This window comes from Sesamum indicum, linkage group LG8 (assembly GCF_026168435.1).
Source record: "Sesamum indicum cultivar Baizhima isolate 11 linkage group LG8, ASM2616843v1, whole genome shotgun sequence".
NCBI lineage: Eukaryota > Viridiplantae > Streptophyta > Magnoliopsida > Lamiales > Pedaliaceae > Sesamum > Sesamum indicum.
In genome coordinates this window covers 26,399,033-26,426,982 of record NC_142664.1, presented here as the reverse complement: position 1 = coordinate 26,426,982, position 27,950 = coordinate 26,399,033, and the positions used below count along the sequence as shown (strand labels likewise).

Genomic DNA, 27,950 nt, shown 5'->3' with positions numbered 1-27,950 from the left:
AAATTTATATTCTGATTTAATTTGGATAAGAGAATAATTCGTAATTTAATAATTTATTTTAAAAAAAATATTTGTTGGTAATAATTATGAAAAGTATTGGGTACGGTGCAACATACGGGACAAATACCAGTATGTATACGGATAGACAAGTATATATTGTCAAAATTAGGACCATCAAGATCCCGAGCAATTCGGCTCGGAAAGAGCTTCGGAAAGTAGAATCAGATAACAATTTAAAAAGAAAAAAAATAAGTGACTGCAAAGAGGGAAGAGAAAGGAGGGAAAAAAGAAAGAAAGAAAGAAAAGCAATGGTGGAAGCCATAGAAGAGCACAAAGTTTTCTTGATCAAATAATCATCTTTTGTATTTATTTATTTCTATTTGTATTTCTTTTTCTGGGTTTGGTTTTTCTTCTTCGCTCGATCTTTCTTCCTATATCTTCCCCACAGTTTCTCTATCTGCTCTCGTCTTCTTCCAAGAAATTGTTGTGTCCCTCTTCACATATTAAGAAGACCATATTCAAAGATTGGAAGATACGTACATACATTCTGCTTTTTTGCAATCTATACATGTGTATAGAGGTGACGAATGCCTGTAGAGGGAAGCATGCATTTTGGTTCTTGAATGCTTTGGAGAGTTTTCTTGGGGAATAGATTCTTGATCGAGGATTTGTTGGTGGGGTGTTGTGGTTTAAGCAGCATTAATGGCGGAGGGGCTGTTGCAAGTTGATGTGGCGTCAGTGGTGGAAGATGTGCTCCAACAGCATGGGAAGAGACTGAGCGACATTGATTTGGCCTCAAGAAAAGCTGAGGAAGCTTGTATGTTTAACGCTGATGAGTCTTTTCTTTTCTGTGTTTGATCATTGTTGATCATCTTTTTTATAATGTTTGTCTGCAATTGATTTTTTTTTTTAAAGAATTGTGTTGTTTGTGGATTGAGCATGTTTGTTTGGTACTATTTTCATTTGTTTGATGTTGAGCATTATTAATCTTGGTTATGCATTTCTTTTCGTAATGTGTTTGGGATGTGAATTTGTCACATTCTTTGATTTGGGGTGGCAATAATGGGATTGATTATTATAGGGATCATTTGTAATGAGAGAGTTGTGTTGCAGCATCAAGAAGATGTGAAGCTGCTGGATGGTTACGGAAGATGGTCGGAGTTGTTCTAGGAAAAGATTTGCCGGATCAGCCTTCTGAAGAAGAATTTAGACTTGGCTTGCGAAGTGGGATAATACTTTGCAATGCGCTTAACAAGGTTCAGCCTGGTGCTGTGACAAAAGTAGGGGTTATCTTATTCTTCATTGTTCTTGATTTTGTGTTTTGATGCGCGTATGATTGACTTTGAGTGTTGGTTTACTTCTAGGTAGTTGAGGCGCCTTCTGATACTGTTATAGTTCCTGATGGAGCTGCTCTCTCTGCATACCAATACTTTGAAAACATTAGGAACTTTCTTGATTCTGTTGGGGGAATGGGAATTCCAGTTTTTGAAGCCTCTGATTTGGAACAGGTATGTAGTATAATTTTGTAGTATCTGGCTTGACGGATATGTGTTTATATACTAGTTGATTCTTATCTACATCAACGTAGAAATGAGAAATTGAAAACTGTTTGAATCAAAACATTAGGGAGGGAAGTCTTCCAGAATTGTGAATTGTGTTCTGGCCCTGAAATCATACAATGACTGGAAAGAAGGAGGTGGGAGAGGAGTATGGAAATTTAGTGGAACCTCAAAGGCCCCTTCAATAGCCAAGCAATTCGTCAGAAAAAATTCTGAGCTGTTTATGAATTCACTCTCAAGGAACTCATCCATTAATGAGAAGTCTTATGATAGTTTGTCAAGTGAGCAGAACTCATGCAGTGATCTTGGGCAGGACAGTAGTGAAACGGTTTGCGCTCTTACTGCTCCTATAACTAACAACATAGCTATTTTGTAAAACATCCAGTAAAGTGATTTCATGGTTCAAATTACAGGGTATCTCTAATTCCTTGCATATACTTGTTCGTGAACTTCTTTCTGATAAGAAGCGAGAAGATATCCCCATGGTGAGTAATCTTTTGCTTGTTCCTAGGTGCAAAGAGTAGACCAGAACTGAGAACTGTCCTTCTGTTTTTAGTTCCTTAGTTCATCATGTGCGGCTTCATTGAGCAATACAAACAGAATTTATCTTCAATAGAACTGCACATGCTACAAAGCCCAAGGACAGCATAAAAGAACTGCTTGCACATAAGAATTGAGGTATTTAATAGGAAAGGAAATTGTTCATTTGCTCTCTGATGCAAAAACAAGCTATGAACCAACCCAATTGGACGTAGAGCTATATTGTATTCACTGGTGTTCAATGCTCGCACCTACTTTGTTAATTGATTGCAAACATGGTTAATGCCATAAGGCACTAACTAAAAATGGGGTTGAAATGAATGGAGTTAGTGACTCTTATATTAACCAGAAAAGGATAACTCTCGAAGGTTTCAGGTTCACCAGAGTTTGCTTTGTTATACAGAATTACCACCATTAGAATGATCAAAATTTTCTGACTTTCTTTCATATGCAACAGAAAATGGAAAAGTAGAAATATAGAAAGTTTTAATCTGATCAGAGTGCACTTTCGTATGACGAATACCATTAGAACAATTGACATGTGTTGACAAATTTAATCAGAATGGTCTGAGACGTATCAATCATATAATCTTCTACTTCCAAGAAACTCAAGGAGTTCAGTTTGCAGGTTGTGGAGAATATGTTGAGTAAAGTTATGGAGGAATTTGAACTTCGGTTGGCAAGGCAAAATGATCAGGTAAAGCTGGTACTTTGACTATATACCGTTCAGTGTCACATTAAAACAGTCTTTACTGTTCATTCCTCTTGCAACAGCATGCATGTGTAATATGATGTCATTATTTGTAATTTATGATTTTGAAAGAATAGGAAACAAATTTGACTACTGTTTTCCATTGTTTCGGTATGACAGGTTAGATCAACTTTGAGAGATATGGGTGTTCCAAGTTACAACAAGCATGAGGAGATAGAGGTCTGACTACAAGCGCATTTTGAAGATGTTTATAGATCTTCATTACATAGTGTTAACTTTTTCTGTTTTTATGTCAGATCGCAAACATAGTGGAAGAGAAGAGTTGGTCTGAGAATGGTTTTCACGATGGCAGATCAAAAGGAGATGATTTGAATCACCAAGGCGTGGTTGAGCACCAGCAAAGAAGCATACAGGTTAGCCACAACAGAATTAACTGTAAAAACAAACTCAACTCCATTTTGGAATTGATACGAACATTTATTTCATTATGTAGGCACTCAAGAATACACTTCATTCTACTAAAGAAGACGTGCAAATGCTATGCATGAAGTATCAACAAGAAATCGACAATCTAGGTATGGATTTATTCTTTAGTCATGTCCTGTACTGGGACAAAACCTGAATCAAGAATTAAATTCTTTTTGATACTTGTCCGGTGATAGGTAAACACCTAAATGGTCTGGTTAGCGCAGCTTCAGGTTACCAAAAGGTTCTTGAGGAGAATCGCAAACTATACAATCAAGTTCAAGACCTCAAAGGTAAAACTCTATTGATTTGTATACTTACTATGGACCGGAATATCATCTAGACATGGTGATAATGTGGTTTTATGCATGCTATTGATAGGAAATATAAGGGTCTATTGCCGAATACGACCTTTCTTACCTGGGCAGCCAACCGGTTCGAGCACTGTGGAAGTTATAGATGAAAAGACTCTCACAGTGCTCACTCCTTCAAAATATGGAAAGGGCAAAAAGTCGTTCACTTTTAACAGGGTTTTCGGTCCATCTGCAAGCCAAGGTTATTGAGGTCCCTAATAGTATTTTTCTTTTCATAAGTAACCATGGGAAGACTTTCTTGAAGCATCATATTTTCCCTCTTCGTTTCTTCCATTTCTGCAGAAGAAGTATTTTCAGACACACAGCCACTGATACGTTCTGTCCTTGATGGGTATAATGTGTGTATATTTGCTTATGGTCAAACTGGATCCGGAAAAACACATACAATGGTAAGAGATTAAGGTCCTGTTAAAGAAACTAATATAATATGTATTGGATAAGGATCTTCATTTTCTTGTTATTGGAATTAAAATAATAACATCTGGAAGCTTATCAAGTATCATACTCTTTAGAGTACTGTAATATCTGTATCTTACTTTGAAATGTCTATCCTGTAATCCACAGACAGGACCAAAAGAACTTACAAAAGAGAGCATAGGCGTAAATTACAGGGCACTGAGTGATTTGTTTCTTATCTCAGAACAGAGAAAAGACAGCATTTCCTATGATGTCTCTGTTCAGATGATTGAAATCTACAATGAGCAAGTTAGAGATCTCCTTGCAACTGATGGTGTCAATAAAAGATATCCTTAGACCAAACTATTTGTATATTTGTCATTCTGCTTTCCACTTAGCTCATGGTAATTTTTTTTCCTTAACCCCTGAACACATTAGAAATTCGGAACAACTCCCAGAATGGTTTCAATGTACCAAGTGCAAATCTTGTACCTGTTACATCAACAACTGAGGTCCTGAATTTGATGAACCTTGGGATGAAACATCGTGTAGTTGGTTCCACTGCAATGAACGACAGAAGTAGTCGTTCTCACAGGTATTGTGTTTATACTTTACTGCTCATTTAAACTTTTCATTCAACTTTCTCGAGTCTTCGGTGGGAAAGCATGAAGAAAGAGTGGTTTAACTACTGATTGTTGTTTTCTCCTAGCTTCTAATGTCCATAATCATTAGTGAGAGGAAGAACAAATGATATCCATTTACATAACTTACTGGATAGTCTTATTAAGCCATGTTGCTGTTCATGGGAAAAGAACCATGTAAACTCATCTAGAATGTCTTATTTATAAAGCATATGTGATTTGTTAACTGAGCTTGAATTACCATATTTACAGTTGCCTCACAGTTCATGTTCAAGGAAGAGATTTGAGTTCTGGTTCAATTCTTCGTGGTTGTATGCATCTGGTTGACCTGGCAGGAAGTGAAAGAGCTGATAAAACTGAGGCTGTTGGTGATAGATTGAAGGAGGCTCAACATATTAATCGTTCTCTATCTGCTTTAGGAGATGTAATATCCTCTCTTTCACAAAAGAATTCACATGTCCCTTACAGAAACAGTAAGCTTACACAGTTGCTTCAAGATTCACTAGGTAAGATATCACAATCCATTGCATGTCTACAATATATTTTCCCCTCTCGTGACACTAATTAAGATCTCGATCCTTGTGTTTGTAGGAGGTCAAGCAAAGACTCTTATGTTTATTCATATCAGCCCAGAGCCCAATGCTCTTGGAGAAACCATTAGTACTCTTAAGTTTGCTGAACGTGTTTCAACAGTTGAGCTCGGTGCTGCTCGAGCAAACAAAGAGAGTGTTGATGTCAGAGAACTAAAAGAACAGGTTACACCTTGTACTACTATAAACTTATTGACATAGCTGGTGTGACCTATTTTCTTCATTTTCCAATATATCACGTAAACTATAAGCATTCTCTGCTCCCATAATTTTGTGGCGCTTTGAGTGGCAAGTTATTGTTCCCCGTTGCATTCTTATTTATATGGCTCAAAATCGAAGACAAAATTTCCCGCTTGCCACTTGTGCCTTACTATTTTCTGTTCAATGAAGATGATCATTTAGCTAATTACATGCAGATAGCTAGTCTTAAAGCTGCCTTAATGCGGAAAGAGAGAGGAGAATCTGGCATTCAACAATCCAGATCTATAAGCCCTGATGGAGTAATAGCTAGATCTTCTGGATCTTCTCCGTCGCATTCATCTTGTCAAAGTCTTGCAGATATCTGTAAGGCAGAGGTAAGGAGTTCTACTATACTAACTGAGCTTAGGAGAACCAACAACTTGTTTTCTTAATTATATAGAGAAGAACCAGTTTTGCTTTTTGAACTTAATGACTTGATCGAGGATTAGATAAGCATTGAGAGAAATACACATTACTAGCTTCTGATATTATACCAACTAATGTGTTTACTCAAAGTTCACTGATGCTTATTCAATAGAGCGAAGGATCCCGCTGGATACTGCTTGGCCTAGCAAAATCACTTCTAAAAGTCCTATCGAGGATTTCTTTATGAATAACGACTTTATCCTACTATTTGTTGGAATATTTCATCATTAAGGTTGAAAGCTGTTTTGTACTCTTCTCTGCAGGGACGGAGTAACCCATTAACAATTTCAAGAGTTCAGAGCTTTGATAATCAGGATTTTATGGATTCACCTCCGTGGCCAGCATTTAGTAGTCTGGGGTCAATGGAAGAAGGTGATTGGGTTGATCAGGTTATTGTGAAGAAGCAAGGTGGTTTGAGTGGCGATAATAACCTAGTAAAGTGGGACGAAGACGGTAGACAGTCACCTGAGATGTTCTATCAGAAGCAGAGTCTTGAAAATTCTAAGGTGTACCCCTTACAATCTTTGAAAAAACTTTCGGACCATGGACGATTCAGCCTAGATCACAGTTTGGGGAGTACTCCATATGAAGCCAGAGCCAAGAGTGAACCAGATCACCTGGAAGCTGAAACTAGTGATTGTTCAGAGATAGATTACCAATGGCAACTCAATGTTCCTCGTTCTAACTGCATGCCTAATGGTGTAACAGCAAAAGTCCAGAGAGCTAGCCCAAAGCCCATAAAGAGCCCAGAAACAAGGTAACCTTCATGGATTTACACAAGTACTTGCTTTATCTCTGAGGATGCATCGATATGAATGGAAGCCTTTGAAGTGTGAATTATGAAGTTGACTATAGAACATTAATGCACAGAATATTTATTCATGATCCTTTCCCACTTTTATGTTTCTAACTTTATTTTCATCGTTAGGAGCCTAATGCCTCAACCAAGGAGAGTCACCAATGGGATGCGTTCCCCGTTGCATAAATATGGGAGACAACCAGCTTCTGCCGATGGAAAACGGAGACCAGGCAGTCTGAAGTGAGAGCTGCACTAGTGTGTGTGGATTATTATACACAAACCAGGTTGTAATATGTTGCAATGAGGATGTGGTTGTTTTGAGCTTCGTTTTCTTTCTGTGAATTATTTAGTTAGGCATTCATTGATTGAGAGGTGCATACGCAGAGGATGGCAATACTTCTCATTGCCATATCTCTATTTCTTTGAACTTTCTTCTCTTCTCCCAAATTCCAGTGGTGATTTTAGGTTTTTTGATGTCCCACTGATAGAGTGTTGCTGTTAATATATGAATTTGTCATTTTTTTTCTTTTCTTTTTCCCAAAAAAAAAAATACTGTACAAAACAAGGAAAAAAAATGCTATAAAGAAAGAATTTTTTACCTCTATTCTGTTTTTTCTGTCTTTTTTCTTTTTACTTTTTCCGTTGCATTATTATATTGTACTGATATAAGGTGGAACCAGAAATTTTAAGCATTATGATGAATGAGATGATTGTACAAAATATAGATCAAAATAAGAGTTGAAAATTTTGAAATTCTTTGTAATATGGAAATATCCTTTATAAACAAATATTTATTATTAGACATCTGAAATTCCTACCCTCAAATCCATCGATTAAAACGCAATGTTGGAGGAAATGATATTATGAATGAAATGTAGGGTGGAATCTCTAGTCGTTATGAGCTACACATTGATTAACAGGTATTGTTCTCAAAAGTGCAATCTGGTTTGTGTTTTACTATGGTTCAGAATTATGGTATCGATGATAATATTGATTTGTATAGATCAATCGATTACAACGTATCAATATACTTTTGGACAATATGAAATAGATATATTATAGGACGTTTAAAAAGTTCTAAAAGAATTAATAAAATTCTAATGTGTATATATAATATATAAGTGACACAAATTGCTACTTAAAGAGAGACAATCTTTTATTAGGTCAAGTTTGAATAAAGTTAATAATAAAAGTGAAACAAAACCACACAATTAATAACTGTGACATAATTGTTTGTAGTTTCAGCGAGATGATTCATATGACAAGCAAATTTTACATTCGTGTTCCTGCTATTGAGTTTTTGAAATATACATAATTGATGCATGGGACATGTTAAGGTTAACATCTACTTATTTTTTATTTCAGTTTCAAATTTGAAACATAGCTACAAGATATTTTCTAATTATTTACAATTTATTAAAAACAGTTTGAAGATACAGCTGCATAATCAAAAGAAAATTAAATTATAATAAACAATAAATTAAATATTAAAGAAAAAAACAGGCCAAAAAAAAAAAAGACGCCAAAACAGTGTTCTATATTAATATATAGTATAGTATAGTCGACAGAATCTGCCAATTCTTTTAAAACTTCGGACGTTTAAAAAACCAAAAGTAAACTTAGTTTTTTTGGTATACAACAATGATATCCCAGTTACTCCAAGCAACTACTTGTCATATGTTACAAGGCAAAAAGACTTGAGCTCCAGTAAAAACATAAACGCTACATGGATGTACGTTCATTTCTCCAAAGCCAGGAAGATTGAATATAAGAACAAACTAAAATTCGACAACTGATGATTCTTTTCAACGCGATTATTTCATACAGTCAAAAGGGAAGTCAAGTGCATTTAGAATGGACACAACCACATACACACGCAACCAGATGTGGGCATTGTCCTTGTCTCGATGTTGCCCAGCGGTGATCATAAAACTAGATTGATCATCTATAGTTTAACAGAAATGACATCAACCTACTGTCAACTAATTCAGCAGTCCCACCCCGAGAACAGAATATATCAATCAAGAAAGAAAATAGATTGGGGATATTCAGTAAAGCCAACTTGAAGCAAGAACTAATTTACATTGCAAGATGCCTATTGCATTAGTACTCGTATGGAAACATAAATCTTCCTTGACCTGCGCGGACAGTTGAAATCAACAACATCCAGTCATTATAATCCAACTCTTCATCTGTTCGTTCATGCAGAAAGTAAGATTTATGAAGTTACTCACTGCAACTCCACTATAATAACCCTTCACCTGCAAGCATCACACACCAGTCAAATTATACCGACAGATATTAAGAGCTAATATTGCTGAAGGCAACTGAAGAACTGGTTTTTCTTCACCATCAGGGATTGCCAACTCAACGGAGGTCATCACAAACATAGTATAAACTTCATCAATAATGAATGGGTGTAGAAGACAACTTACGCAGCTCGTCAATGGAAATATCATTCATGCTTTCTCCTGCCTTTATAAGCCGTACCCTTCCTGTAAGAGTAGCATACTAAACCACGAGGAGACTTGATAATAAAAGAAAAGAACAATTAAGAACCAAAGCTTTTAACAATTGAGCTTTTATATGTTTTACTAAAATGAAAAAACTAGTCCATATGTTTGAGATTCCATCAGAGAGCCTCATATTGATCATATACTTTACAACCATATTGCGGCCATGTAACCCAAAATGAAAAAAACTTTAATATAGTTACGCATCAGAAAAGTGTCCTTTAAGAAACTGAAATTACAGAAGGTGCATGATTCCAAAATGCTTTTGCTTCAACTACTCAAGAATTGTACCTTCTACTTATTTGTTTTCAAGTATAGGCTCCTGATGAGAAACATCCATGTTGAGATTCCACAAACATGAATCAGCCAAAACTAAAAATAACTATGAGAAACATAACTCAGCAATTCAAACATTTAGAATTGATCAGCCTCATGTCTAGGAGTAATTCATAGTTCTGTAAACCAACCGAATTGAACCGAAACTGAAAATTCGGCATGTTTCGGAATAGAACAGGAAAATTCAATTCAGCATTCAGTTTTTTTAAAAACAAAATAATCAGTATTCGGTTCGATTTTGGTTTTTTTAGTTTCGGTTTACTAAATCAGATAGAATGCCAAAATATTATTTTTCTATATTTTTATATTTAATTTTCAAAATTAATTATTTGTTATACTATTTTTTTATTATAGTTATTAAAATTTTAAAAAATAAATAATAAGTATAATTATTATTTTTAATATATAATTTTCTACTATTTTTTATATTTTTAACAAAAAATTTGGTGTATCGAAAACCAAACTAAAATACAGAAAAAAATTCAATAATTACCGAAACCAAACCGAACTAATCAGTTCGGTATTTGACATAGTACTCTGGCATACTGAGTTTTCAGTTTATCAAAATCTCGGTTTGGTTCTGTTCCTTTATATCGAATGAAGACTCCTACTCAGGTCACTCCTTCGTCTGGCCCATTTCACTAATCTGTTATCAGTCTGCACCAATCATTTTACACCAAATAGCACTTCTATGCTTGTGTGGCCTCGAATTACTCTCACTTGTTAATATCCTAACGTAAAAATTTTCAATAATAAATCCTTTACAGTTGTTATTTCATATCCTAAAAGTTTTTGGCCTCCGGCCGCATATCCCATTAATATCCAAAACTCAGAATGCACAACAGTCAACAAAGTAAAGTTCTTTTGCTTCTACTGATTTTACTAAAGTTTGCCGTTCCTCATTCTTAAGAACATGGGATCAAAACTTCAACTAAACTCTAAGTTATGACTTATGAGCAGAATAAAGCACACATATGATATCAAAATAATCGAGAATTGAAAGCACAGAGTCGTAGAAAAGAGGGCAAGTTGATTCCACAATGATCTATTTCAATCAAGTCTATGGTGATGTTAAATGAACATCTAACTGGTGCCGTAATGCACAAGGCTGCATAGTTTGAACCAACCATAGATTAAATCAATAATAATTATGCTCTTACTTTGGCCTCAGACAGAAACATATTGCTTGAAAATCAAGATAGGGAAACTTCGCATATGACAATCAAATGATGTAACTAGAAGAGTTTTTGGTCATGGCGTACAAAATATATTCTCCATGGTATCATAGACTTAAAAGTGCACTTGAATCCAAAACAAACGGTGAGTTCAACTGTCCATGGAGAAACAGGAGGAAATAATATAAAGGAAGACCAAAGACCATTCATATATCTTGAGGCAATTACCACCACTGTAAAAAGAATACTAACACAGTACTCATACATGTGCACAAAATTTGTGTATAAATTAATGAGGTTGAACATACATAAAAGAAGGAACATAATAATTACTGACGAGAACAATGGCACACACATCAACGAAACTAATCAATGAGAAATTAGATGAACAGCTTTTGGACATCAGCCATCGTGCAAAATTAGCAGCTGAGACAAGACAGAAGGGACATAAAACACACCAAAAGAGTGCGCAATTAAAAGTTCAAGATCTCATACCATCACGACGCACACAAATTTCAGGTATGCTTTTTATGTCACCATTGATGCTGTCGTTATAGACTCTTGTTTCGATATCACCCTCAACATAGACTGAAGAACTGGAAACAAGCTCCATTTATTAGACAGAAATTCAAATAAAAAAATGCTGCTAAATCGAAATAATCCATTCCTACTTTTTCACAAGTTGTTGAACGGCATAAGCTCCAAGCATAGGGTTATGCACTGCAATCCGATGCCACTGAACAGGTTTTGGTAAGTCATTTGCACCCACAAGCCTCTGATCAAACATGCCCCCTGTTCCCACAGTAAATGTCGTTACAGTTTTACCGTTCCTCAAGATCTTTTGGACTGGAGCTTGACCAACTTTTCCACATATAATAGCCTGGCCAGCAAGAAAAAAGCATGAAATGATATCCTAATAAATAAAGAAAAGTAGACAACACCCTCAGTAGCAGAATTGAGGACATGAAAACAATGTTTAGAAAAAATTAACTCAAAGCAAATTAACCATAGCATTGAGAATGTTATTCATTTAAATCTTAGATTCCATGAAATTGGATGCGAACTTGTTTTCCTGGATCTTTACACAACTTCGTGGTAAAGCCCACATCAGGGAGAATTCCACATTGAAATATCTATTTCACTAGGGTTATAGCTTGTGCTAAATCCTATATAACTCACCAGAAACAGAAGTGTGGCTTAGTAATAGGACACATCCAAAATGTTGAATGAACTCAACAAGATTTCAAGAACAAGAACTGATACTGAAATTTTAGTGGCCAATAAATAATAAGAAGAATTGCATGCTTTACCATAAAGGTATACTAAAATAAAAACCAAGCAATATCTTTTAGCATGTTTTCTGAAGGTACCATGCTCGTACCCTGTGGACACCACGAAAATTCCACCCTTTTCTGGGATCGACACCCTGGAGTTGTAACTCTGGCTTCTCGGGCAGAAAATCATCATCATCAATATCCAAACCACCGCCTGCCCTCGCATTATCATTATCATTATCATTGCCCGAGTCGAATGACCCAGTGGAAAAGCAAACCTTTGAGCTCCCTTGCAGACCTATGGCTATCATTGATAAAGAAAAAAGAAACTTTTATTTAAAGAAGAAAATCTGGCAATCCGCATAGTAAATAGCAGTTTCAAGTAATGCCCACCAATATTCAATAAAATTCTTCAATAAAACAAAGGAAAATGATAAATGTCCAGCGCCAGGAAAAACGCACAAAAGAATTCACTGTATAGGGTTGGTGAGGATTCAAGTAATGCTCGTGCCAAATGACCTCAGTCGAGGAGAAACTTCGAGCCACCTTGCAGCACCCATAGTAAAACAATTTACCAAAAGAAGGACCAAACCCATTTGACGAATCATAAAGAAAAAGATAAAATCGTCATACTGCCCTTCAAATGTTGGCTAAATTTCGTAAATGAAGGAGGAACAAAAGAGCCTGTGCTAATACAATTCAAGAAGTGAAGGAAATATGCACGCAATAAACATGAATAGATTGAGGCGATTACCCGTGGAGGAAGAGAAGGACGTAGCGATTGTAGGAACTCGGAGGAGCTTGAGGAATTTAGGGGCGAGGGAACTCATTGCTGCAAATGAAAGGTGAAGTTGCAGTGGAACAGAGGGCGTGAGCGTTACAAGGGTTTAAGAACTTGGGTTTTATGTAGTGTGGGGTATAGTTGAACTGGGGAGTGTTTGGTATCATTTTTTAATGTCAGTAGTCTCTTGTCACCTTATTTCTTGAACTGCTTCATTTCCTTTAGAAATATCGATGCATCCAATAAATTTAAATATATTGAATAATATAATTATAAATTAAATTTTATTTTGTTTTTAAAAAAGAAAAGACATCTGTTTGTGAAACTTAAAAGAAAATAGTTTTAAATTAAAAGTTAGAAGAATTTTGAAAAGTGATCGTAAGTATTTTAGTTAGAAAAATCATATGCGTTCTAAACTAGATATGAAAATTGTAGGGAACTGGGAAGTTGATTTTCTTGGACAATTTTTGCCAATGGTTTCGCCTGAAAAGTGTCTCAATTGGCAAAAATAAATAGATTTGTAGGTGTCTGCAACTGTTCTTTCCTTCTTTCTTTCTTAGTTAGAAGAATTAAGATGTATCCTTCAAACATAACGACTACTTTTAAAAGTTTTGAATTAGTATCTATAACCAATTACCCCAAGAATAGGCCATCATTTTACACCCACTTCCCCCACATTCTACCCAACTTCTCTACAGCTGTTGAAGACCTTAAATGCAATGCTAATAATTTCTGCAGAATTAAAAAGGAGCAAGTTGACAAAAGGCAATTCATGTTGCTAAGATCTTCAACCTCATTAGCATTAGTGAATCATGCAGGATAGAAACCAACATATAAGCACTGATGAAAGCAGTGCACATGGCAAGCAGCAAAGGGAAAAGGGTCCAAAACGAAGAAACGTTCTGGCAAAGAAGATTGGTGCTATCATATCCAGTACTTGTGGCAGCAGAAGCAAGGCACAAGAGATGTGTGTCGATGAAGCAAAGGTGTGCAGTATGGGAAACAAGAAGAGGCATCACCAGGTTGCGTTAAACAAGTCTCTCTCGTTTCATGCAAAGGGAAAACGGAAAGGTAATAGCAGAAATCAGTCTCATGAGGCTAATAAACGATGTCTGACTATGTCGTGTATCTTCAGAAAGAGATATGGTTTTGGGTTTAGGAAACGGAGAGCTATTAAAATTGGGAATGCTAATGCTAATAGCAATGAGGACTCAGGTCTGAAGCGTAGTAGTCATGAAAGGATTACAAGGGCTAGGCTCATGTTGAAAAGGGGCGTTAAACGAGGACAGAAAGCACGTGTAGCAGAAGATGATGACAGAGAACTGGAACTATGCAAGAAGAGGATACTGATGGGAGAAAAATGCAGGCCATTGAATATATCTGGTACACTTCATTATGATAAATATGGAGTTCTTCTACCAGAAGATGTTCTTCCAAGTGAAGAACCGTAGAAATGGGTGTAGTACAAGTTCTGATTTTATGACCCGGTCATGAACTGACAATTGAAGGTCATTTCAAGCGTCTACACACGTACAGAATCCATTTGATTTTCCTCTCTGTAATTTTTCACTGACTTGTTCAGCAGCCTGTCCTTGCGACAGAGGAGAAGCACAACATGCTCCTCTTGTTTGACTGTGATTCAACTAAAAATAATGTAAAAATTCCACAACCAGGGGCCGCTAGCTTCACCATCTTGGTGTTTACCTTCAGCACCCAACTGCAAACGAATAATACTACATACAGCAAGTTTGTTAGTTTTAAATGCATGTGCATGATAACAGCTCAAAAACAAAAGGGCAAACCATTACAGAAACGGGTATAACTTTCAACATTCAATGTACAGATTTTCTTCTGACAAGAAACTTCATAAAAAGAAGTGGAGAGACTCACATCGTATGTAACTTCACACTAATTATGTCCAAGACAGTAGTTTAGTCCTGCATTGGGTGAACTGAAGCTACCTATTTGGAATCAGGCTAAATTTTCTGTTGCCCAAATTACAAGAAATTGCTGGTAAAGCCAGCAATTGCATCGTAAGGATTCTTACAACTTGAGAGGCTTCAGTCCCAGAGATGCCCTGAGCCTGTTTTGTTCTGCAATCTCAGGATCTGGATGATCTGTTCCATCATCCTTCTTTGCCTTCTTCTCTTTCTTCTTCTTCGGCTCATCACGAATATCCTCAGGCTCCTCTCCACGCCTTTTAGGACTAGTACTGGTGCGATGCCTTCTGCGACGATCATCACCATCGCGATCCCTGCGATCTCTGCTTCTGCTTCGGCTCCTTGAATGGCTCCTCCTCCTCCCACGGTCCCTATCTCGTCTATCACGCTCCCTCCCTTCTCTATCCCTCTCCCGGTCTCTCTCACGGCCGTAATCCTTATCGTCTCTTAGGCGATGTCGATCCCTATCTTTTTCCCTGTCGCGGTCCCTATCTCTATCACGTCCTCTGCCACGATCCCTATCATAATCCCTGTCGTAATCTCTATCTCTGTCATAATCTCGATCCCTGGAAGTGCATACAAAGGCTTTGCTTAGGTCAACTCGGGTCAGCACAAGTCCGAATGCACAAGAAATACCTTAATAAACTGATTTTTTTGTTTATAGAATATCATCAGCAAATTACGAAAATTAAGGAAAACAAAATGGTAACTATAATAATAATTAAAAACTTTCTTCAGCAAGATAATTACAAGTTAACTCTTTTCTTTATGCTGAGGGGGTCCAGGGGCAGCAGTGGGGGCAGGGATGGTGCAAATTTGAATTTTCCTTCAAATACTTGGAAAAGAATTGAATCACTCAGATGCATTACTTTTTAATTGATGCCAAAATAATTAGAAAACATTATAAAATTGATGATAGATGAATTTAACCTAAGCTTCTGAACATAAGGCTTTAAGCCGTATTGCTGTCAGGATCAAATGGATACCAACAGCAAAAATGACGAGGCGCACAAAAAACAGAAAATGTTTGAGAAACCAATGAAATCCAATTAGCTGCTTAAGTATCTTGAGAAAGTAACACCACCAGGAAGAGAGAGAATGCAGTAAGGCAAGCAAATAAACCGAAGCAAATGGTGGAAAGAAAATTCAACTATACACAGAGTACAATTGTACGATCCATCATACTTCTCAGCTGCACACTGCCAGTGCAGAGAAACCTGGCAGGATCACAATGTTTTAATCTAGGATGCTGTTAGAAGCCACTCGAGGCTTGAAATGCCATGGTGGTTAGGCAATCACAATACATATGAAGTATGTGATAATTGCAAATACATTTGGTTCAAATGACAGCTTCCAAAATCAGTCAGGGGAAAAGAGAAGAAATCAAAGACAACCAACATCTTACACTACCACTCCACTGTAGCTGCAGGACATGAATTATAGGTAACATTTAGCCCAGTTTACCAAGATTACTAGTAATCAGAGTACTTGTAAGGTAAACCAGCATTTTTGGTTGCTGAAGACAATCTCAGCGTGGGTTCACTCTCTTGGATCATCCCAATTCAAATTGAGAAGTCAACATTGAATAATGAAATATACATCAAACACAAAACAATTACACAACTGTGCATTAAGCATCACAAATATCAATACAGTGGCAAAAAACAAAAGGACTATTTGGCCATAATCAACAGGTATGTAACAGCAATATCTGCTGGCACTGGCCATAATACCAGTTTATCTAACAGCAGGAGTTGAATATATTAACTTGATGTTAATTAAACCTGAGCTGAAGCCACTTCAACTGAAGCGTGTGTGTAGAGATAGCTCATTTAAGAATGCGTGAGTGTATCAAAAGGGAAGAGCCATACAACTGACTTAGAGAAGCAAACTGAATGAACATAAAGAGCATAAAGATGCACATTACCTATATCTGTGACTATCTCGTTTCCTATCTCGATCTTTTTCCCTAGTTGGACTTCGTGCTCGGTAGTAATCCTGTTGAACAGAATAAACTAATTAGATTAATCATGAAACCAGTCAAAAGCAAAACTCAAAGTTTGATTAAGAGGACAGACTATTGGACCTTGTCATTGCCCCCAGAATCTAATCCATCTGCAAGTTGGTCATCTTCATCTTTTTCTTCCTCCTCCTCAAAATCATCTTCAAGAGCACTTCTTCGAGGTTCTAGTGAACCAATAGCTTCAAGTGTCCATCTGAGAGAGCAAAAATAAGCAGGTGTGAGTACTTAAAACGACCATAATTCTAGATCGCAAAGAAGACAACCAGAAAGAAAGTAAAGGTTAAAAGATAGTGAAGAAACAAATAAACGTGAAAACAGCCGCATCCACAAATCAAACTTGGAGATGTCCAAAAAGAACATGCATTGACTCGTCTGACAGAGCAAATGAGACAATTCAAAGTTCAGCCGCTACCATATGCTCACAAATAGAAAACAGCAGTAACACTTGTAACAAAAAGTAAACGGAAAAAGCTCCTCATTCAACAACTAAAGTTGCAAAATGTGGCCTTACTCCTGACTACAAAAGTTGGCTCAAGAAGCAGAATTGACTTCTTTGAATAGAACAAATTTTACCACATATCGGTTTTAGTCACCACATAATCACGAGAAAATCCAGCTTTTTGGGCATTTCAGAGTCATTCTATTTTCCCATTGTAAATTGAGAAGATCACCAGCAAAGTTTTAAGCAGAAACACAGCAGTAATCTGTACTGTTAATGAACCAGCATCTCAGTAATCAATTATATGAAGTAAAAGTTCATTATCTGTGGTAACTGGTAAGTATCCTCATCCAACCTTAATCAAGATAAGTTAACCAAGTTCATTATTCATTACAACCAACACTGAATTAGAAGTTTTCCAATTTTACAGAATTATTAAAACTGGAAAAGCCAAATGTGAGTCCTAATTATATTTTCAGATGAGCTTATCTATCACATATAGACTTCTCCACAGGGGAAGAAAAAGAGAAGAATCTACCAGAAAAAGTTAATGTGGTAAAGGTAAGTGATCAGATGAACCAGGTCAAGAGGAGAAAGAAAGAACAACAACTGCAACAGCAATTTGCATAGTAAGATATATTTTTAGTACCTTTTCTTGATTCGTGGCAAAGCAATATCACAAGAATAATCTTTTGTCAAAAGCTCATCGATAAACTCATCAACATGTGTCAATGTGAATTCTGATTCATTTCAAGCAACGTAAAAAACAGTTAGCACAAAACAACAAACTACAGGAGATTGTATCAAATACCAAGACGGGTTAGCCAATCTTACTTCCATCATTTAGCTTCTGCCTCAGCTTTCGGTAATCGTTGTACAAAGGTTCCAGGTAACGATACACATCAATGTCTGTCCCTGTAAGTCGCAGATAAAAGGCTCCAAGCACTCGGACATATCTGCAGAGTAAGGGCATCAAAGTAGTTACTGGAAAACTGTATTTCTGGTCTGACACAGGAAATGAAGATACAACGAATTATAAATTTTTATCAGGAAGCGCAGGACTATTGTAGAAAGGAAGAGAAAACAGCATGTTGCCTAGAGTAATTTATAAATATGAAGGTAAATACTTTCATTTTTTAAGTCGAATATATTTTTCATCAATTTCAATCCCAAAGGCACTAAGTGAATCTAAAACCCACTACTCCCAAGTGAGAATTTACAAACTGGGAATGCCTTTCAGTATATTTCTCTTCCAACAAGTTTGGTATTCCCAATTAACGAAGAATATCACTAGCACTCATATAGCACGTTCCCAAATATTTGGCATCCCATAAGAAACAACTCGCAACCGGTATTGGGGACAATCCCAGTCAAATTAGAATAGATATTAGAATTAATTTCAATTCCATGAGTTGAATCTTACGAATCAAACTACTGAACTACTCCGCAACGAGGAATTGAAGCCTCGCAGTCGAAATTACAAATGCTTCCTCTCAATTTGAACAATTTTCCATGACTTACCATCCCGACCACAACCCAAAACACGTTACATCCTAACTTATAACTTAAAAGCGGAGAAAATCACACGGAATCTAATAGTGAAGGGAATTACTTATACTCGGGATTCTTGATGAATTCGACAACAATTTCTTTGTCAGGCTGAATCTGGAGCATCTTCATAACAAGGCACATGAAAGGGGTTGGCTTTCTGTTGCCGCCGTGAGTGCCGCCGAGGTGGTCCAGCTCCATGGCCTTGTCGACGAGCGTCTCGGCCGTCAGACCGAAGCATTGCTCCTTCCAGTATGTATTCTGATATATCTTGGTCCTCAAAATCTTTTCCACCAAATTTTGCGGGTTCGTACCCCTTATGCTCTTCGCCAGAGGGTCTGTTCGATTCGCCATGAGAAAGGATTTCCAGGAGAGAGAGAAGAGAGAACAGTCAAAATTGCGGGTCTTGGACGGAAAAGGTCGAAAACCTAAACCCCTAATACCAATTTTCCTAATTTATTTACCACCTTCTCTCCCCCTCTCTCTTCAATATAATGTCTATAATCTATGCTTAACAAATATTATTAAAAAGAAAAAAGAGAAAAACTCGATCTCAAGCCGTGTTGTGCCTCGCAAGGCTGCTAGACTCCTCTAAAATCCAACAACTGTAAAGGTTTATTGCTACTAATATGAAATCCTCAATTTTTAAGTCTTTAAATTTAAGTATAATTTTACAAAATAATTTTAATTAGTTAGAAAATAGACGACCAACAATATTCGTGGAAAATATTAAGAGTATGACTTGATATTATAGTCAATAAGATCTTGCTTGATTGATAAGGTTGATGCTTCACAATTAAGAGATTGTAAGTTTGAGTCTCAAGAATGTGAGTATATGTTTGTTTTTATAATAATCTGTTGTTTTTATATCTTATTTGAACGTATTTTCTAATTTAAATTATTAATTATTTTTTTAAATTTAAGTATATTAAATGATATAATCAACTGTGTACGGTTAGAAAAGATAGGTTATTGGTGCCATATTCCACACGGAAGACCAAAATGACCATTACTTGACATAATATCTAAGCATAAAGCCACTAAATTTGGAGGAAAAGTTTGAATATATAGGAACTAAAACCTAATACAAATTAAAAAGCATTAATTAGGCACAAATATATAAATGCGTCGATTATGTGTGCTTTTTTTGCATTGTCTTCTTCAATGCGTTTAGCGATGATATATAAAATTATTTTTTCGTACCAACAAAGACACTGATGTGTGAATTCGAATTTCTTAATTGAAAATAATATTAGTAATTTTTATTTTATTTAAATTAAACAATTTAGAATCAATGAACAATATTCATTTTGATAAATATTTTTATTGATAAAAAATATTATTGTTCTTAATTTATTGTATCGTTTCTTTTCTTTTTTTTCTTTTTCTTTTTTTATTTTTTGTTGTCAGATGATGAAATATTTATGGACGTGGAGAAGATTACATGCATGTGGAGTAAGGTTACAAAATACGACTTGTTTTGAAAGGATTTTGTGGATCATTATTGTAATTAGAATGAACGTGATGGTGAATGGATGCAGGAGTACTATGATGATCCATCAGCTCCGCGTACTGAACTAATTCGTGTTACAATTGAAACAATGACATACTGGAATGATTATCAACAAACTACTTGATATCAAAGGATGTGGGTGCTCGAATGCCATTGACAACGAGATTCGAATTTGAGCATCGGTTGACTCTCAAAATTTTTTGTAAACCAAAATACTTTGCATCAATCACAAATTTTTAAGTTGTCGATATAAAATTATTTTTTCAGGTGAGTAAAATGAAGTTGCTAGTTAGTCATGAATGTTATGAAAGAGATCCCAACCATATTCCACAAATCAATGGATCCTAAAAACTCCCTAATCCACACGGAATTTCAGTTCCCCCTTCATGGGGATCTAGCAAGAAAGACAATAAAAGGGATACCATTCACCAAAGTGCAGAATATCTTAATAGGATAAAAAATTGTTGAAAACATTTATCGTAGTCGCCTATCTTCCAGGTGGTATTTCATCATCTTCTCTTCTTAATCTCCATCTCATAGTAGCAATTCTTTTCAAGATGAGTAAACGTTAGGTCGTAAAATTCGGAGATTTTTTATGGATGAGCGTTAAAAGAAAGAATGGGAGAAACCACAAATTTGCCCTTCAATAAATCAACCCTTATGCATGTGCTTCTCACCCAGCCTGAAATACCAATAATTTGCCTGAAAATTGAAAAAACTTGACATATCCAACGAGTTGTAAAAAAAAAATGAATAGGGGGTAAAGTGCAAAAGACCCATAGGTTGAGGGTGTTTGCATTTTACCCTTTAATCTAAGTAAATTTGTGTTGAATATGGTCTTATATACTTTATCATTTTTGCTTCAATTTAAAATTTATTTAGCTTTTCTTTTCAATTATATTATCTTAAATAGAAATGTCAAATATTATTCAACAACATTAAAAAAAAAAAAAAGACTCGATTTAGGCCTTATCCGGACCCAAAAAATTAAATTCAAAACAACGTCACTGATTCTAGAGATCAATTGGATCTTGAGAAGGTTGGGTAGGTATTTAACTTGATGATGGTATAATTAATTTAAAATAAATAAATAAAATCATATGAAGCTCATAGGTCTCATTTATCCTATAATTAGCTGGCTTGCGTGTTCCGTGTTAAGGGACCACTTATGTATATTTTGTGTGGTCTGAGTTAGTGAATTGGTCCTGTGGAGGCATCAGCCACCCTAATTTTCGTTAGGCCATCAACTAATTTGCCATTAGGTTCGGTACACATGATTTATTGATTCAATTTAGGGATAATTATCCTGCATTTTTAAGAGGTTTAAGTGTAATTTTACCTAGATTTTATATGATTTTAAAAGTTTTATTTGCTACCCTTAATTTGTTTACATCTAACAAATAAATCTGTCTATTGATCAAAATTCACTAAATCTATTGATATTAACAAAAGAAAAAGAAAAAGAACAAAAAAGTATATTTACTTTGGATTGACTTATTGTATGTCAAACAAATATTATACTAACCAAACTACCCTTATACGTCTTCACATATTAATTCATGTGAGTAGGTATGTGTTTCCTTTTTATAATTCATGAGGGTAATATATATAATCTTTTAAAATATAAAATTTATATGTAATTACACCAAACCTCATGGAAGTATAATATAATTATCGTATAATTTTAAGTATCATTAGTACTAATTAAGTCAATTTAAAGCTCAAATTTGAATATTATCAAACAAGAACTTATTTTCAAACTTCAATTACTATATCCAATAAATTGAGTTGAAGCAAATCTCAAACATAATCTATTGACCCCTAATTCCAACCCCTATGGATATATAGACCAATTTATATTTGTTTTAAGGCGGGTCGTGCCGATTCAAATAGCCAAAACCCGAACCCGCTTCAAAAACCAAATATGGTTGGGTCTGAATCCGGGTCTAACCCGAATCAACCTAGTTCATATGTTCTCACATGTCAATTAGATGTCGTCATCCCATGTGAGTTATTCAGTACAACGACCAGACAACGCTCTACCTCCATCCTACCGGACTTTCCCCCCCAACCCCCCCTCTTTTCGCCTGACCTCTGTATATAAACCCCATCAGCGGCAATGCTCTCTCTCCACCCACAAACCGAATCCAGTAATACATACAACAAATTCATACGATCGACTAATCAACTCTCAATCTTCATCACCATCCAAATTCCAGGCAGCTGAATAAGCAAAGCCGAAAGCCGACGAGAATGGCGGAGGCGCTGCCGAAGGACTGCCTGTCCCACGTCATCTCATTCACTTCTCCTCGGGACGCCTGCCGCGCGGCCCTTGTCGCCGGGATTTTCCGCCTCGCAGCGGACTCCGACCTCGCCTGGGAGAAATTCCTGCCGTCGGATTACCGCCAGATTATCTCCAAGTCGGTTGCTCCGGTGGAGTTCTCTTCCATTAAGGAACTGTTTGGCAAGCTTTCATCTACTCCGCTCCTTATTGATGGGGGGAAGAAGGTGCAAATTTATTATTTATCATGCATAAAAACAACTTTCATTTTGTTTCGTTATTCATGGTGCATGCTGATAAAACAGTATACGCTGTATGATACAATTACAAAAATAAATAAAAAATAATGTTTCTTACATTATAAATCATTATAGCTTAAAAACTATGATAAATAAATATATCGACTACATTTAGACAGAACTAATATGAAAATTAAATTTTGACCATAATGAATTAATATTTGTTATATTTTTACATATAATCAAAACATTTGTCACGATTATTAACTATGTCTAATATTTTGGCTCAACTTACAAAAACAACAGTTAATACTTGTTGCATAGTCATAATCAATTAATATTCGCCATAATTTTTTTATTTTAATACCCAATAATTAACAATAAAAAACAATACTTTTTTCTAGTCATAAAAATTAATATTTAAATTTTATATTGTTTGATTGGAATTTATATTTTATTTAAACAGGTTATAACTTAATTTAAATGAATGATTCTATAATATATTCTAGGGTATATTTTGTTCCCTTGAACTATGTTAAAAAACATTTTGGGCATTGCCCCGGAGAAAATTACCATCATGCTATGTATATTAATTAATTTATGTTACTTTTAATATACTTTGAGTAATTTTCACCTTAAAGCTACATCGTTTTACTTTTTAACTAGCTAAAATTAAAAATATTTATAACTGTAATAAAAAAGTAGTCAATAATATGGTAATTCGAATTAAAATTAAAATAATAAATTATTATAATAGATGCACGATGTATGCTCAAAAGTTAGTCAAGAGGGAACACTTAATTCGAGTATGAATATGCTAGAGAGACGGGCCACGGAGCTACGATATTTCAAATATAGCCCCACGAAAAGATTTAATTGATAGGGTAAGGAGAAATTGCATTTTTTTTTTGTCCTATCATTGAGCTCTGTAAATTTTTAGTCTCATTATTTAATAGATTATTGAAACTAGTTTCATAATTTAAAAAAATTCTTACTTTCATTTATTCTTGAAAAGATAACGAACACGTAATTTATATATGATTTTTCTATAAATTTTGTAATAAAAGTACATAAAATGACTAAAAATGAGATTTTTTATAAGTTAAGGGACTATTTTAAAAAATTATATGAACAATAAAATTGAAAATCTATTATGAAAAAATAACGATCACGTGACTTGTATGTGGTTTTTTCCATTGATTTCCTGACGAAAATTGATATACAGAATAACTGAAAATGTGACTTTTTGCGAGTTGAGACTATTCTAAAAAAAAATTACGGTATTTGCAAAACATGCAAAAGAATTGGGGTGAAATTAAGATACTGAACTGAAGGGAGAATAGTTTGGATGATGCAGACATTTTCAATTGACAAATACACAAACAAAATATGCTACATGTTGAGCGCAAGAGAGCTCTCAATCGCTTGGTCCGCCAATCCTCTTTGTTGGTGTTGGAAGCCCCTCCACCAATCCCGGTCAGTTTCTCCGACAGACCTACCTACCTATTTCCCTTCAATTACATTTCAGTACCCACTTTCTCATATAATTAACTTCTACTCCAATAATTCTTAATTATATTACCTTTTCCCCCTACAGATTTCCTGAAGCTGTTGAGCTTATAATGGTGTCTTGGCTCGATATACGAGGAAAAATCAACACCAGGATGCTATCACCAAACACGACCTACGGTGCATACCTAGTTATCCAGATTGCTAAGCGTGCTTTCGGGTTGGATGCTCTGCCGTTCGAGGTTTCAGTTGAAGTCGGGGATTATAAGACACAAGGGAGGATTTGTATGGACCGCGAGGAGTGCAAGAGGTAATGATTGACAGTACTATCCTAAAATATCAAGTTTGTCATAATATATTATTTGTATTGAAAAATTATGCATGAAATTATCACTATTAATAATTAATAACATAAACTGACTTACAAGAATTATGTATTGTCGTTGAGAAGTCACTTACTTTTATTTATTTATTTATTTATTTTTATATTGATTCTTGTTGGTGACGATTTTTATAAAATAATCATTACTATTAAAACCATAAAACTCAGTATTGTGAGAAAATAAAATTATAGTAACTTAATAGATATAATTAGGGATAATATTTTTTCACTGATCTTCTCTCTCTCTCTCTTTTTTTTTTTTTTTATAGTATGGAAACGTTGCATGAAGGGGAAGAACGGGTGCTTCGTGCACGCGGTGACGGATGGTTGGAGGTGGAATTAGGAGAATTCTACAATAATGGAGATGAGAAAGAGGTGAAAATGGAATTTAAAGAAGTTGAGGGTGCGCAGCTTAAAGGAGGACTTGTAGTTGAAGGCATAGAGCTTAGACCCAAGAACTGATTAAATTGTGTAGAGTGAAAAATGAAAATAATTTTTGCTCTTTGGAGGGGTCAAAAGGGAATATTTAAAAGATATATTTGTAAATAAATAAGAAATGTTGATTCATCTTCTTGTGGTCTTTCTTTTAATTAATTCTTTCTGTGTGGTTTTCTTTTACTTTTGTTGTGTGTTAAGAGTTATGATTCAATGCAGATTAGATCAAGAGGTCTTTGCTGAATTTAGAAAATGATTAATTAATTATTCTTATTTTAAATAATTAAAGGGTTATGAATTGGACAAAAATGCTCGAATTCCATGGATATGTACGAGCCTTTTTCCAAGCTTCTAATGAACAGAATTTACTTTTGTTGTCCATATTGTCTCTTGAGACATCACAACGTGTCTTTATTTATGTATAGGCTTTAATTCGGTCGGATCGTCCCTTCCAGAATTTTCTCAAAAAGCTTGGATTGAGATCTTTTTAGGTTTGTGTCGTTTTCTTAATTGTGACATTTAGACATTTGTTAGGATTTTCATTCTTAATTTTTATTTTATTTTATTGCTCTCACGCCCCCACCGTTGGTACCCCTTGCCTCGCTCTTCTTGTCGATTTATGTGACTTAGGTTCAAATTATTTATAGGCTTCCAAAATTGACAAAATAAAAAATAAATTATATTGATTAATATATATGAATTCTACATATATATATATGTATATTTGAATAGATAGATTTGAATTTGAGAGAAGGATTTGGAAAAAAAACTTTAAATAAGTTTATCTTCGAAAAATTTGAAATTTGTCAATATTTTAATATATTGAAATTTGAATTGAAAAATATTTAAATAATTGTTATTATTAATTTTGAAATTCATAATTTTCGATCTATGAATCCAAACGTAGCCTATAATAATTTGGGACGATTTAATTGAAAAATAGATTCAACAGTAACCATACGAACAAGCCCAGCGTGAAGTGGGCTGGCCCGTCAACATTCAAAACTTGGACTATGAATTCTTCATAAACCCTAGCTGTCTTCATAAATCCTCCTCAGAGCCCCCAGATGTTTGTGACTACCTCTTCTCTTCTCCTTTCCCCCTCCCCCAACCCCTTCCAAAATCCAAATCTCTCGTGCTGATGCACTGATGTGTGATTTTTGTTGATTACGGCTTATGGGTGGATGGAGAAATGGTGTTGCGGTGATGATAAGATGTTAATCCCAGCTCATTATGAGACCTTCTCTGTGTAAGGTCAGGGAAAATACTCTTTCTCACGTCTATCTGAGCTTCACCAATCCATTCTCCTCTCCTCTTTCTTCTTATTTTTGCTTTGATTTTCTCTCTCTCTCTCTCTCTCACTATATATATATATATATATATATAATGATAAATCTGGAAAAACGTGATTTGGATTTTGATCGGAGTGTTCCCCTGTGATGGTTGTTACGGTAAACCATGCTAATTCTGATGATTTCATGATCGATATCAGAATCTCAGTAATTCTCTGATGGGGCACTGCTGATTCGATTTTTTCTTCTTTCGTCCTGTTTTTGGATTGTTTTACCACCTCTCTCTCATACGTATCAATCTCCACGCCTGCACCGTCTCTGCCTCTTTGATATTGCATTTGTGGGGATCATTCTGTTTTTACAAGATTGGAATTTATCTTTTATTGGTTGCAGAAAATAAGAGTTTGATAAAACAATTAGAAAAAAAGTGAAGAAAGTTGCTCGCTATGGTAAAACATTGTATGGATTGGCAGCACATGAAATTATAAAAACGCTCAAGTCAAGATAAGCTTCTTTGGCTGCACTGCACTGCACATTCAGATTTGACTTGCATACTTCAGAAAGAGTTTATTAAAGTAATTATATACACCCTAATCTTCAATGTTTTATTAGAACGAATCACTACATAATTAACACTTCAATATCAAATACAAAACTTGCTCAATTTGATATAAGCAAAAGAAATTCCCAAGTTTATTTAAATTTACATGAAAGTTAAAATACTATATTTATACTCCTTTTAAAAAATTACATTTACATTAATACATCTTTATGGTTTGAAAGAAAAATAATTATGTTAGTAAAAAAAATTACATAAATTTTTAATTTTTTCTTTTCAATGTAATAATTTGTTATTTATAAATGAAAAATATAATAATATAATTTAATTTCATATATATAGAAATGTTAGATGCGGTAAAATTGAAAATGTTTATATAATTTTTTTTTTATCGATATCAATAATTTTTGTTTAAATTTTAACTCACAATATTAGGTGTAAATGGTGATTTTTTCGAGGGGTATAAGTGTAATTTTATTTTTTTTTGAGAAAGTGTGTTTGATTTTTTCAAATTCATATTTAAATTTCAGTAATTGCTGTGAGCCCTAATTAGATGTTGACGTAAATCTTTGTGTGTGTATATATATACATGATATTTTTCAAAAGAGTAACTATATTTCGATAAATGCAAATTAACATATATGGCATTATATATGCTATTCAATCTAGCATAAATATGTGAGAGAAAAGGGCATTAATGTGTTTTTGGTTTCTTATGTCCATATGATTGTGTTTTACATGGGACACATTTCAAAATACACAATGAGTTGAGTTGGATTAATATAATTCAAAATTGAATTGATTTAATAAAAAAATAGATTGATTCGATTAAAGCTTGTCTGAAATTGGGCTGAGTTGGGCCAATTTCAGGAATTAATACTTGGGATCAGTATTTCGGAGCTGAGGAAATGAGCAAAGAGGGGGGATGAGGTGCTACTGTCGAACACGCGTGGGTTGCCGGAAAAGGGA

The 27,950-nt window shown here is 35.0% G+C and overlaps 4 protein-coding genes and 2 non-coding genes across 6 annotated transcripts; 4 read left to right on the top strand and 2 right to left on the bottom strand.

The window, feature by feature from the left end:
- The first annotated feature begins 188 nt into the window (after positions 1-188).
- LOC105168936 (kinesin-like protein KIN-14I) lies at positions 189-7,346 on the top strand. Its single transcript, XM_088884135.1, has 19 exons — positions 189-817; positions 1,114-1,280; positions 1,365-1,508; positions 1,627-1,887; positions 1,973-2,044; positions 2,728-2,796; positions 2,971-3,030; positions 3,108-3,224; positions 3,305-3,386; positions 3,474-3,569; positions 3,658-3,831; positions 3,933-4,039; positions 4,215-4,395; positions 4,482-4,641; positions 4,940-5,193; positions 5,279-5,442; positions 5,694-5,852; positions 6,207-6,700; positions 6,872-7,346. The coding sequence occupies exons 1-19, from the start codon at positions 703-705 to the stop codon at positions 6,984-6,986; spliced, it is 2,991 nt and encodes a 996-aa protein (XP_088740261.1). The 5' UTR covers positions 189-702; the 3' UTR covers positions 6,987-7,346.
- Positions 7,347-8,757: 1,411 nt separating this feature from the next.
- On the bottom strand, positions 8,758-12,970 carry MTSSB (mitochondrially targeted single-stranded DNA binding protein). Its single transcript, XM_011089149.3, has 6 exons — positions 12,795-12,970; positions 12,148-12,344; positions 11,438-11,646; positions 11,262-11,362; positions 9,178-9,237; positions 8,758-9,003 (listed from the first exon to the last, which is right to left on the bottom strand). Exons 1-6 carry the CDS (start codon positions 12,868-12,870, stop codon positions 8,987-8,989), a joined length of 660 nt encoding a protein of 219 aa, XP_011087451.1. The 5' UTR covers positions 12,871-12,970; the 3' UTR covers positions 8,758-8,986.
- Positions 12,971-14,606: 1,636 nt separating this feature from the next.
- Positions 14,607-19,258, bottom strand: LOC105168934 (PRP38 family protein). Its single transcript, XM_011089148.3, has 6 exons — positions 18,836-19,258; positions 18,058-18,179; positions 17,873-17,963; positions 16,848-16,977; positions 16,689-16,759; positions 14,607-15,327 (listed from the first exon to the last, which is right to left on the bottom strand). Exons 1-6 carry the CDS (start codon positions 19,123-19,125, stop codon positions 14,865-14,867), a joined length of 1,167 nt encoding a protein of 388 aa, XP_011087450.1. The 5' UTR covers positions 19,126-19,258; the 3' UTR covers positions 14,607-14,864.
- Positions 19,259-22,382: 3,124 nt separating this feature from the next.
- On the top strand, positions 22,383-25,265 carry PP2-B15 (phloem protein 2-B15). Its single transcript, XM_011089794.3, has 4 exons — positions 22,383-22,792; positions 24,162-24,280; positions 24,402-24,623; positions 24,965-25,265. The coding sequence occupies exons 1-4, from the start codon at positions 22,538-22,540 to the stop codon at positions 25,155-25,157; spliced, it is 789 nt and encodes a 262-aa protein (XP_011088096.1). The 5' UTR covers positions 22,383-22,537; the 3' UTR covers positions 25,158-25,265.
- Positions 25,266-26,323: 1,058 nt separating this feature from the next.
- Positions 26,324-26,427, top strand: LOC148787334 (small nucleolar RNA snoR69Y). Its single transcript, XR_016067070.1, has one exon. It is a non-coding gene; the product is annotated as a small nucleolar RNA snoR69Y (small nucleolar RNA).
- Positions 26,428-26,559: 132 nt separating this feature from the next.
- LOC148787333 (small nucleolar RNA snoR53Y) lies at positions 26,560-26,648 on the top strand. The gene has a single exon (XR_016067072.1). It is a non-coding gene; the product is annotated as a small nucleolar RNA snoR53Y (small nucleolar RNA).
- Positions 26,649-27,950: the final 1,302 nt, after the last annotated feature.

Coding starts and splice junctions, on each gene's coding strand:
- MTSSB (XM_011089149.3), bottom strand. CDS start 12,870: ATGAGTTCCCTCGCCCCTAAATTCCTCAAGCTCCTCCGAGTTCCTACA. Junction 11,647..12,147: donor ATTTTCGTGGTGTCCACAGG/GTACGAGCATGG, acceptor CTTGCTGGCCAG/GCTATTATATGTGGAAAAGT. Junction 11,363..11,437: donor GTTCAACAACTTGTGAAAAA/GTAGGAATGGAT, acceptor GCTTGTTTCCAG/TTCTTCAGTCTATGTTGAGG.
- PP2-B15 (XM_011089794.3), top strand. CDS start 22,538: ATGGCGGAGGCGCTGCCGAAGGACTGCCTGTCCCACGTCATCTCATTC. Junction 22,793..24,161: donor TTATTGATGGGGGGAAGAAG/GTGCAAATTTAT, acceptor TGGATGATGCAG/ACATTTTCAATTGACAAATA. Junction 24,624..24,964: donor GACCGCGAGGAGTGCAAGAG/GTAATGATTGAC, acceptor TTTTTTTTATAG/TATGGAAACGTTGCATGAAG.
- LOC105168936 (XM_088884135.1), top strand. CDS start 703: ATGGCGGAGGGGCTGTTGCAAGTTGATGTGGCGTCAGTGGTGGAAGAT. Junction 3,387..3,473: donor ACAAGAAATCGACAATCTAG/GTATGGATTTAT, acceptor GTCCGGTGATAG/GTAAACACCTAAATGGTCTG. Junction 4,642..4,939: donor AGAAGTAGTCGTTCTCACAG/GTATTGTGTTTA, acceptor CCATATTTACAG/TTGCCTCACAGTTCATGTTC.
- LOC105168934 (XM_011089148.3), bottom strand. CDS start 19,125: ATGGCGAATCGAACAGACCCTCTGGCGAAGAGCATAAGGGGTACGAAC. Junction 16,978..17,872: donor TTGCCACGAATCAAGAAAAG/GTACTAAAAATA, acceptor TTGCTCTCTCAG/ATGGACACTTGAAGCTATTG. Junction 15,328..16,688: donor CGAGATAGTCACAGATATAG/GTAATGTGCATC, acceptor ATGCACTTCCAG/GGATCGAGATTATGACAGAG.